This window comes from Schistocerca serialis, chromosome 1 (genome assembly GCF_023864345.2).
Source record: "Schistocerca serialis cubense isolate TAMUIC-IGC-003099 chromosome 1, iqSchSeri2.2, whole genome shotgun sequence".
NCBI classification, from domain to species: domain Eukaryota; kingdom Metazoa; phylum Arthropoda; class Insecta; order Orthoptera; family Acrididae; genus Schistocerca; species Schistocerca serialis.
The window spans coordinates 800,651,666-800,663,968 of record NC_064638.1 but is presented as its reverse complement, the minus strand read 5'-3'; the positions used below and the strand labels follow the sequence as shown (position 1 = coordinate 800,663,968).

General features: G+C 37.9%; 1 protein-coding gene across 2 annotated transcripts in view; it reads left to right on the top strand.

Moving 5' to 3' along the window:
* LOC126483972 (centromere protein I-like) overlaps positions 1-11,898 on the top strand; it is a 393,190-nt gene extending 381,292 nt beyond the window's left edge. For both annotated transcript variants that reach the window (XM_050107290.1, XM_050107282.1), the window contains exon 17: positions 10,599-11,898. In XM_050107290.1, coding sequence (XP_049963247.1) covers positions 10,599-10,661 — 63 coding nt within the window. In that variant the 3' untranslated portion in view covers positions 10,662-11,898. The remainder of the gene's footprint in view (positions 1-10,598) is intronic.
* Positions 11,899-12,303: the final 405 nt, after the last annotated feature.

Below are 12,303 nucleotides of genomic sequence, written 5' to 3'. Positions count from 1 at the left end.
GTCCCATCACAATGCTTCCCAAAACCACCAGCTTTTCTGAGCTGCGTACATGGGAGCTATCCTTACAGCACATCCTTCGCTCCCGTAACCTCCCTAGTCCAAACCTAATGTAACTCGCTGTCCCCTCACCCTCGATCCCCCACCCAAGTGTGTGTGTGTGTGTGTGTGTGTGTGTGTGTGTGTGTGTGTGTGGGTGTGTGATCAAATTTTACAGTCTTGTGCTGTTTCTTCGCGAATCATTACCACCCTTGTTATGCTGGGGGCATTTACTCCTGTGTATCCTCATTATTCCAGCCTAGGATGACAATGCATGGAGAGTACACAGACATCCATGTAAGTATTGCACCTAGTGCACTTACTGCAGTTGCCGACCTGCCTTGAAGATACATGGTATCCCTGCAGTATACATAACAAAACCGTACAACAGTTGCACTCTCCCATATTAAATCATGATAGTGTTTATAGTTCACAAAGATTATTCATCAGTAAAATAGACATAGGTTTACACATCACTCATCTAGAGTGACATGTAATTTGGTATCAGTAAGCCTACAGTAGTTTGGTTTGTCTGTGTTCTGAATTTGGTAATATTTTGTATGAATTTACATACAGAATAATATGTGTTGCCACAAAGCTCTTTGTGTACAAATGAAAATGTTTCAAGTAGTTTTAAATAATTTTATTCATGCTTGTATACACTTTGTAGTTCCTCATAGATCTGTATGACAGTCAGTATTATTTATGCAATTTTGACAGGAAATTGTATACGAAGTGACTCATCAATATGAATTCTGTCACTGTGCGAGTAATACTGATTCACTCTTGTGTATGCTTCTTGTCCCTGCTTGTGAAAGAAAACTGTTATGCAATTAATGACATCCCTCCTGTATGGACTACACTGGGGCCATTCTTTTGCTTCACCTACATATACAGCAGTACAATTAATTTAAAGAACTATATATAAAGTGTAATATTAGTGATGATACAAACATACTAACTGTGGGCCCAAGCTCAATTGTACCAGACACAGCACAAATTGACATTCACAAACTCACTGACTTTGAACTGTTTATCTTAATGGCACATAAACTCTAATTGTGCAGCTTCAAGCTAACTAATGCAACCAGCTAAAAATAGACATTAATGGTCAAATACTAAATGAAACACTTTGTGAAATTCCTTACAGTCAAGCTGGATAACAAGCAAAAATAGTCAACAATAGAAATAACAGTCAAGAAGCTAAGAGTATCATGTTCTGTTCTTGCATATATTCTAATGGTTTCAGCGACAAGAGAAGCGGCGCAAAACTGGATTGCAAACTTCACACATCTCTTACTACAGTTGACTTACTTGAAATGTTTAGCCGATCCTCTTCTACGGATATGCGGCGGTGTCAATCTCCACAACTTCTTTTTCGAAGAAAAATGCTGGTTAGAGGAAGTTAAAAAAAAAAAAAAATGCTCTCTCTCTCTCTCTCTCTCTCTCTCTCTCTCTCTCTCTCACACACACACACACACACACACACACACACACACACACACACACACACACTAGAAATAACTTGGTACCCTCATACTTTCAGTTCAGGTACATTTTCATTTCCACAAGTTTCATATAAGCATACAGTCTCTTGCAAGTCAACTATGCCAATAGCCATCAGATACTATTAACTATAATTATAATGTGGTGGGTTTAATAACCACCTGAAATTCCAAAACAGGTCTTGCTTCAAGCAAGTCTAACACCAAGATTAAGTAAGAGCCTCTAGACATATCATGTTTCAATTGTCTATAACAATAACAGTTATTCGACTGCCAAGGAATAATACGTAGTTACTCCTTGCATCCTCCATACAGGTTCTATGGCATGAGTGGCAAACACTTGTCAGCGTCGCTCATCTGACGCAACTCTTGTCTTCCCATGATAAATGTCCATCCTGCACACACAGACTTGTGTTGCACAGTAAATAGGCTCTCTCTCTCACACACTTATCTTTAAAACATCGTGTGTTCGAGGCGGCAGAATGTCAAGTGGTTCCAAAATTTATGTGGAAATTCTTGAATCACTACATATGCCCTTCCTTAGATCAAACATGCAATATTTTATACGTAATTACCATGTACATATCGCATAGGATAACATTTCATTTTTCAACAGTACGTCTTTTTCTATCAATAAACATAAATACTCTTGTTCTTATTGCTTGGTCGTTCCTTTTTTCCAGTCTACTACCAGTTATAAAATGTGAACCTTTCATTGCATGTTGGAGTTAGCTCTCTTTTTCCAATCGTAAATTTCAGGTGTCATGGACCCTTGAATATTTCATCCTTTGTTCTAATTCTCTGTACTACCTCTTTAGTACATAATGGTCTCATTACTTATAGTAGTCTGGAGGAACTCTGGACAAAATAAAATGTTCCTATTGACACTCAGAAAACATAATAATGGTTGTGAAATATAGAATTCTAACTTACCAGAATAATTCCTACAAAATGTGTGACTTCTGTCACAATACTGTCCTTTTCCCCTTTCATCAGCATCTATACCTTACACATGGGTTGACCCTATTAGTGTCTTTTCTCCTTCCGTTTCAGTAGGTACGCCGCTTTAAATTCCTATTCTCCTATGGTGCCCCTGTCCGACAGTATAGGTCAGCCTTTCTTAAGTCTTCCTATCTGCCCTTTATATCCAATAAATGCTGGGTGCACCCTCCTTATCCTTTATGAGTAGGCCTCTAGATTCATTACTCAAGTATACATCTTTATGTGCACTATAATTAAATATCCTCTGGTAAAATTACAAAATCTATTTCACACTTCACACTCACTTTTTAATACTTCATTTAGTACCCTAGAGTCCTCCTCCTACTTTTCAACTTTTATACTCTTGGTATGTACTCTACCTCTATACACTATTCATACAAATGCGTTTACTTGTGTTACAAGAGTCCCACTATCCTACCAGTCATCAAAATATTTGTCAGACTGACCTTCCTAAACAATTATCACAAACCCTTCCTCTCTGGCTTATGCTCTCCTTAATTACTCACGCTCCCTACTTAGGTATACTCGATGTAAAATAAGCATAGTTTTTACTTATGCACATAGGCACTACACACACACACACACACACACACACACACACACACACACACACACCACACACCACACACACACGTGTGCACGATGTAGAACTTAGCCGGCCACAATGGTCGAGCGGTTCTAGGCACTTCAGTCTGGAACCGTGCGACCGCTTTGGCCGCAGGTTCGAATCCTGCCTCGGGCATGGATGTGTGTGATGTCCTTAGGTTAGTTAGGTTTAAGTAGTTCTAAGTTCTAGGGGACTGATGACCTCAGATGTTAAGTCCCATAGTGCTCAGAGCCATTTGAACCATTTGTAGAACTTATTGGAAACCACGGAAAATGAGAAGGACTTCTGCGATAGAAGTGGTTGAATATGGAAAGAGCGAAAGATAGATAGGTACTCAAATGAGAAGTAAGAAAGTAGAAATGGTCGCTAAGGTCGAAGAAGATAGCCTCAAAGACAGGAAACCCTTCCCACCCCCCTTCCCCAGGATCCCTACCTCATCGGTATTTGAGTCAAAAGCCGGAGAAGGTATGGTGTTAATTGTCTCTTACAGAACGGACATTCTCCTTCACCCTTGAGGTCCCCAAAGAAAAATCTTAGCAACATCTATGGAACAGCAAATGGTGAAAAATCAGTCACACTTGTTTGCGAGGGTCGTTTGGGAGGTGTGGTGTGTGTTCCGTTTAGCCATATTTGTACTTACACTACCCACCCCTCCAAAAACTAATAGAAACCCTCCCCTATAGATCACATCTCATAAAAGGTAAAAAACATTCTGCATTACATATAAAATTATGTATCATATTATCACAATTATGTAATGATTCATGCAAAATCATATTTTCTATTAATACAACATTCTTTGCATTTTATTAATCTGCACCAAGGTTTGCATAGATCAGCTGGATAAGAGATTACTTTCAAAGAGCAACTTAGGCAAAAATAGGACCTAACTATACGTGGAGAGCCTCGGCTGCTGTTGGCATTAAAATCGGGACCACCACTGACTAGATTGGAGCATAAAGGCGACTTAACGAGCACAATCCTCTAACGACTGAGGACGACTTCTCCTAATGATGGCTGATAGGACAGTATAAGAAGTAGTGGGATAGTGTAAGAAGTTGGGGTAATTCAGTGCAGGAAAGTTTTATTGCAGAAGAAACACCGAAAACAACTAGGGATCCAATGGCCGTCACTCCGCCCGTCAACACAGAACATTAACATCCCTGGGAGACAGATGTGACTCCGCCCAGATTCCATGGATCTGACCTTAACCTCACTTGAGCAAGTGCAAACCAGTACTTCTTGTTAAATTTTGTGTGAAAGTCTCCCCATGACAAAACAATCACCACTTTACTCGGTAACACAACATTAGGCAAAGTTATTCTATTTTCTATTCCATCCTTGATAAATTTGAATTCTTCCGACAAGTGGTCCATAACCTTACCAGCATCATTACGTTCGGAAAAAGCAACCATCCAAATATTTCCGGAGATTATACGCTTGGTTACTTCTCGATCTTTAATTAGTTCAAATGTTTCTGCAAAACTACTTACATTTAAAATGTCAAAGTTGACTATTTTTTCGTTAAAAGTTTGTCCTATATTATCTACTCATGAACTAACAACGTGTGTAGTAACACCTGGGATTTTCGACTGAATAATCATTATTACTTCCTTAGGTCAATCTGTGCTCTCTTTCAAAGTATTCATTTCCCGTCTTACAGAATTGTGTGAAACAATTTCCCTGGATGAAACTTCCTGGCGGATTAAAACTGTGTGCCGGACCGAGACTTGAACTCGGGACCTTTGCCTTTCGCGGGCAAGTGCTCTACCATCTGAACTACCCAAGCACGACTCACGCCCCGTCCTCATAGCTTCACTTCTGCCAGTATCTCGTCTCCTACCTTCCAAATTTCATAGAATCTCTCCTCCAAACCTTGCAGAACTAGCACTCCTGGAAGAAAGGATATTGTGGAGACATGGCTTAGCCACAGCCTGGGGGATGTTTCCAGAATGAAATTTTCACTCTGCAGCAGAGTGTACACTGATATGAAACTGCTTGGGTAGCTCAGTTGGTAGAGCACTTGCCCACAAAAGGCAAAGGTCCCGAGTTCGAGTCTCTGTCTGGTACACACTTTCAATCTGCCAGGAAGTTTCATATCAGCGCACACTCCGATGCAGAGTGATAATCTCATTCAGGAATTTCCCTGCCTTGTTACTAATGGTTGCTATGGCAACTCACAATATCTTTTTATCTTGAGTTCGTTTGAAAATTCCTCTTTCTTTGAGTCCTGATCACACTTATTTTGTACTACATTTTGAGTCCCTGTTGTCTTATGGAATGATGTTCTAGGGTGGTAAGGATATTGGATAAAGTAGATAGCCACACATTTTTCAAAGACCTCTTCGCAGTAGTTAGAATTGATACACTCATTTCCTTGCAGTTTACCCCATATTATTTGTTGTTAGTGATTATAATAATCTATTTTTGATGCATAATTTTGTTGGAAAATTCTGTTAGTATGTAAATAGTTTAGGAGTAAAGGAGACCACTCACCAAAAAGCACAAGCATTGAGTAGTCAAGAGTCACACACAAAAAGAAAGAAAACTTGCTAGCTTTCGAAGTAACCCTTTCTCAAGGTGGAGGAAAAACACACACACACACACACACACACACACACACACACACACACACACACACACAGAGAGAGAGAGAGAGAGAGAGAGAGAGTGTCACAGCTCTGCATGGTGTCAGCTGGGCACACAATGGTAGTGCTGCAATTAAGCAAGGGGAATAGCGTAGGGTGGATAAAGTGAGTGAGAGGCAGGGAGAGGGGATGGGACTGGCAGCTAGCAGCTCAAGGGATGCAGCTGGTTTGCTGGCTAAGAATGCGGGAGAGGGGAGTAGCAGCTGCACGGGCTAGGCATGTGATGCACAATTGTCAGAGCCAGTGGGCAGCAGAACATGGTGAAGGTGATCATTCAATATCATCCTGGAGTGAGATAGTTGAACTTTATCCTTCATCAGGCCTTCTATATCCTTTCTCATGCCGTAAAATGATGGGCATGCTATCCAAGATCCTCTCTGCCCCTTGTAAAGTGATGTTCCATCACCCAATGAACCTACATGACATCCCACTCCTTGCCTGTTGCCTCACAGACCGTGTTCCTGTATAAGACCAAGATCCAAGACCTGCCCAATCCACCGACCCAGCTCTTTCTACCCTAGTCCTGCACAGGTTTATCCCACCCCATCAGAGGCCGGCCCACATGTGAAAGCTGCCGTGCTATACACAATCTCAGCTACAAACACTGCACAGCTTTTTATGTCAGTATGACTAGCAACCAGCTGTCTACCAGGATGAATGGTCACTGCCAAACTGTTGCCAGTAACAATGTTGACCACTTGGTGTCCTTTGTTTTGTTTTGTTTTGGCTTGTGTGATGAAGAGACTATACATATGTATTACAAGGTAAAACAAATTACTCATTACAAATTAAGGGAAAAGAAAATTTAATTCTGATGGCAGACTGGATTTCAATAATAGGAATAGTAGACAGGAAAATTAGAGGAGAATACGAACTCTGGGAAGGAAGAAAAGAGGAAGCCCATGAGAGAATTTTGCACAAAGCACAATTTAATCACTACAAACAGTTGATTTAAGAATTATGAAAGTAAGCTGTGTATGTGGAAGAGCCCTAGGGCATCACAAGACTTCAAACAAATTATATAATATAGATTTTAAAACCAGGCTGTAAACTGCCAGATATTTGTAGGAGCATATGTGGACTGTGACCATAATTTAGTAATTATGTACTGCAGATTAAAACTGAAGAAATTGCAGAAAGATAGGAAATTATGAAGATAGGACCTTGATAAGTTGAAAGATTCAGATATTGTTGGCACTTTCATAGGAGAGAAGCTGCTGCAGCTGCGGAGGAATAATGATAGTGTGTCTAACCGTTGAGTCCAGATTGTGAAGATATCTTCAATGAACCTGACTGAGATAAGGCATTTAGAATCTTGAGTGGCTGGGAAGGCTTTGTCCAGATCACTCATAAGTGGTTGGCATATAAAAGGGCCATACAAGCACATATGGCCAAGCCATGGATTTGTTAAACAAGCTAATGTATGAGGGTGTCATGTGTGCCCCTGGCTATAACACAATAGTCTCCCCACCTCTTCCAAAGTGATATTCTGCCTTCCACCTAATCTACAAGATATTCTTGTCCATTTCAGATCATACCTATTCTATGCAACCAAACGGCACGTCCTGTTTCAGTCATGTCACACGTTTATCCTAAATTGTCCCAAGGTGGGTTGTGTGTGAAAGCAATCATGTACCGACACTGCTGTTACTTCTGCATGGCCTTTTCTGTGGGCATGACCACCAACAAACAGTCTACTCAAATGAGTAGCCACCACAAAGCTGTTGTTGTTAAATGCACATAATCTAGACATTGATGGCTCCAGTATGCACAGGTATCAATATATCTGACTGTACATGGAGTGCATAGGGGCCTGAAGATGGCATTATTAAGATGCCAAAACTGGTTGTCTAAATAAAATAATGCCTGAAAACGTGTCTCTGTTTGATGATTTTCCTTGGTAAATAAAACCATGGTTTAGAGGAAATACTATTTCTTTCATGTGTTAATTGTGCATTATTGTATTGATATATTGATTTTCAGGCCTACTTTCAAAATTGCTCTATGGAGTTTGTAAGTTTATCTGCACTAGAGGTAAACTGTACAGTGTCATCAAACAACATAGGCTGTTTAGATACTGACACACATAATTTCTTCATTTTTGTATTTAAAGATTCTGATAATGTATTGTAGGACAATTGAGAATAGATTTGGTGACAAGTGACTTCCTTGTGTGACTATTTCCAATTCTGAAATTCTCACTATTCTGAAGATGCCTAATCAAAAGTATAGCATTACCATGTACAGTGTGTCCCAGGAGGAATGGTCAGTATTCAGCATTATGATTGGAACAAGCATTAGAAGCAGAATAGTGTACTAAACAAGTGCTCATAGCTCTTGAGGTATGCATTTCAGAGCCCATGTTTACTAGACAATTTTTTTTCTTGTTTTGGTCCATATTAGTGTCTTCCAAAGGATGGAAAGCAAAGATCTTGGAGTAGAAGATATTTGTTTCAAGAGAAAGAAATGTCAATAGCTCTTAAGGCACGCCTTTTAGAGCCCATGTTTTCTAGATCTTTTTGCTTCGAGTAATCATTCCTGTCATATCCCTGAATACTGACCATTCCTCCTGGCACACTTTGTATATTCTTTAGTTACCTTGCTTCTCAAAGTCGGTCAGTACAGATTTTGTTGAAACTGAGTCAAAAGCTTTCTCAAAGTATATGAACTCTATAAAATGGTAATGATCTTTAATTTGATCCATAACTTGTAAATGGCCTATTGGGCAGAACTTGCTTTTTAAACCAGCTTGTTCCTTTTCCCAATTAAAATCTAAGGTTTGTTATTGATAATAATTGTAGTCAAGATCTTGTACAATACAAACAGAATGCTGTTGGATCTATAAAGCTGCCTCCCCCCATTTGTAAAGGAAAATAGTTACACATCTGAAGGGCACAACTGTACTAAAAGAAGGGATAAACTGATACGGCCCATTTTCAGTCATCAAGGAATAGTTAATTTGGTAATTAAGGATAGTGTAGGGGTATAAAAATTGTAAAGGGAGACCAAGGCTTGAATATAGTATCTATGTTCAGATGGGTGTTCGTTGCAATATTTTCACAGAGATAAAGAAATTTTCCTAGGATACACTGGCATGAAGAGCTGCATCAGATTGAGGACTGCAACAATATACAGTACGTGTGTATTTTCATGGGCACTGAATATTAAAGGTATTTTTCCTAATTTCAGTACAAATTAACACTCTGCAAACTTTCTCGTAATACCATGCTGCAATTAAACAATGACCATAACATGATAAGAGCCCTTTTTGAAATGGTCTGTTGTTGTTATTGAAGTTATTAATATTAACAATAACAGTGGCTGTTTAAAGCTTATTCTTTAGAGGGTTCATCATATGTTGGTAGATTGTCACATAGTGGCCTGATCTGCTAAAGGATGATAATACGTAAAGCCATTGTTTGCTGTCAAAGTTCTCCAACTTTGAATTAGTTTATTGTGCTTCAGAATTTAAATATTATGATCTCAAAGCTCTAAAAAAGGTTTTGTCATTTCATATAGTGGTGTATAAAAACTACATTGTTTCAATTCATGATTACAGAACTATGAATACTGTGTCACTATGTAAATCTTCTGTATTAATGTTACTTATTCAACAAAAATGTTGATGATCATCGTCTTTCAATCCTTAGACTATATCTGCAATATAAGAAAAAATAGATTGCTACTGACCATAAAGATGACACACAGAGTTGGAGACACAACTAAAAGACACTTACACATTATCTTTCAGCCACAGCCTTCATCAAAATAGGAAAGACGAAACATTCATTCACGCATGCAAGCACACCTCAGGCATACATGACCGCCATCTCCAGCAGCTCGGACCAGAATGCAATTCGCACATAGAAAGGGAGCAGCAATCCAACCTAGAGTTCCCATTGTTAGATTACATTTAGTTTGTTTTGTCAGTGGAAATGTTTTACTATAATAATTCAAATTTTATGCAATAACATTGTTAGTACAGACTTCTTAAACTCTTTAATTTTGAATGGGAGAAACCTGAAAATTAATAGAAATATTTTGATGGACTAGAAACACCATCCTGCATATGCCAATGATACTTAGCATTCAAATATTTTGTCAGTGAGATTCCCAAAACCTCTTTTGTAGAGTGGCCAAGTTAAGAGGCTTAGGTAACCATGTTGTAGCTTTTAATTTTGAGGCAGTACACTGTAAACCATTGGCTGCTGAGTTACTATTCTCTGCTACTAGCTTTAACATTTTGTCAGTTCGTGATGAACTATTTATCTACCTTCCACGTTTATTTTTGTGCTTTCTGGTATTTTCCTCTGTTTTTTTCCCCCCTAATCTATTATATCAATCCCCTTTCTTCTGCTACCTTTTAACAGACTATACAACTGTGAGAGCACTTCATCCTGACCTTGACATTTGTAGAAATATTTTGATGGAATAAAACATCATCTTGATGTGATAACGATATTTAAGATTATTATTTAGATTCCCTACTTTTACTTCGAATTATGCACACAAAAAACATGTTGGAGACTAAAGAAGGGGCAGCTGCCACTCACCACTATCCCATGTTTTGCTTACGAATTCTTCAATGTGCAGTCATTTCAATGCAAATTTTCCACTACAAAATCAAGAAACTGATTTATGACTTAAAAAATTGTCTCATACTTTTCTGATTGCACTTGAATGCTTGACACTAACCTCCTAAATCAATTGATGTTGTTACAGTTTTAATGACTGTCGCTTAAACCCCAAACTTAATATACTCCTCTTGTATGTCTCACATGCTGTTTTATATGCTTACAGGATGATTTGTCTACATTACGGAATCACCTGCCTTATGTATACAATTACTTAATGAAGCCATAGGAAAAGTTTGTCTTCATACAAGCTGCTTTTATTGAAGAGTCACATCTGTGTGGAGCCCAGAATGTGCTTGTGACTGACATGCATTTGTGCATGCAACTTCTGTAATACTGTTGTACACTACATTAGTGTGTTTGTGTAAGACAATCATGTGAAAAAGACATGTTGCAATGATGAATTATGCTTTGGAAAATATCATCTTGGGACTATATATGATAGTGGTTTTACATAAATGTTTAATAGTTGACAAAGTTAAGAACATCATTTTAATCTAAAATTATAACTGCAAAAATGACCAATATGGTTACTTTACTTCAAGTAATATTTATTCATGTGCATATGAGGCTATGATACTTGGCTTGTCCCATCTTACATTCTTGTGATAATGTTGTGTTCTGTATTACTGTGGTATAGGATTCATTTTTGTAGACAATCATGTGAAAAAAGGTCTGTTAACTACATGGAAATATTACTTTAATTACCTGACTGTTTTGCAACTGTCATTTGGATTCCATGTGGATAGAGCTTTTACATAAAATACTCAGTAGTTGACAATGTTAAGCTCATGATTTTAAATTAAAATTTTTATCTACAGTGTAAAATTTATTCATGTACATACGAGATGAACTAAGTAAGCTTGTCGTGTCCTGTTTTATACTTGCTTCATAATCAGCGATTTCATTTACCTAAAATGTGTCGTTTCTTATTTTTGCTACAAATTTAATAATTTTATAGGCATTGTGAAGTGAAAATATTTTACAAAGCACTTGCAAATTAATGTTGTCAATGTAAAATAGTGTGTTGGATTTATAACATGTGATCAGTGGATGTTTAAATAGAAATCCTAGAAAAGTGAATGACACTGCTGTTCCGAAGGCTCGTAATAAGACAATCCAATAAAAACTATTGCAATACTGTAAAATTTAGTTAAGTACGTTATTAACAAGATATTACCTGAAACTATATTTTCTGTTGCAAGGTTTGTTACTCAGTTCAATGATTGACATGGCATTCTGTTTGTCCAAAGCACATGTTGTATCTTTGAGAGCTTGTTACTGATGATAAAATAGCTATTATGTAGCTGAAAGTTTCAAACATCATCAAGACCATTTAATGTGTGTGTGTGTGTGTGTGTGTGTGTGTGTGTGTGTGTGTGTGTGTGTGTGTTTTACCAATAGCCCTAAGGAAATACATTTTCTTACTTATGACAGATCAATAAAGACTGTACATTTTCCTACTACTGTAGTTTTTCATAGTAGTCAACAGCATGTGTAAAATTGTTACAAAAATTCTCAAAGATTAAATATTATGCATACAAAACTAAGCTTACTTTATAACTAAAACTTAATCAGTTTTTCCAGAACACTAGCGCTCCCAACAAAATTGTTCAGTTATAACTAAACTGCAACACTGGCTAGTGAATTACAAAATGCAATACAAGGTTAAATCGTTAGTTATAAATTATCCTGACTCCACAACTGTTCAAGGAACCTCTGCTGTTCCTTTTAAAGGACCATACTGACCTAGGCATGGGGGATTCAACATACTACTTGCCTGGTGTCTCAAGTTCTTTATACAGTCTATTTTTTCCTCTCTATTCCTACACTATCATCAATATAATTAACATGCATCGCACCGTAGCTAA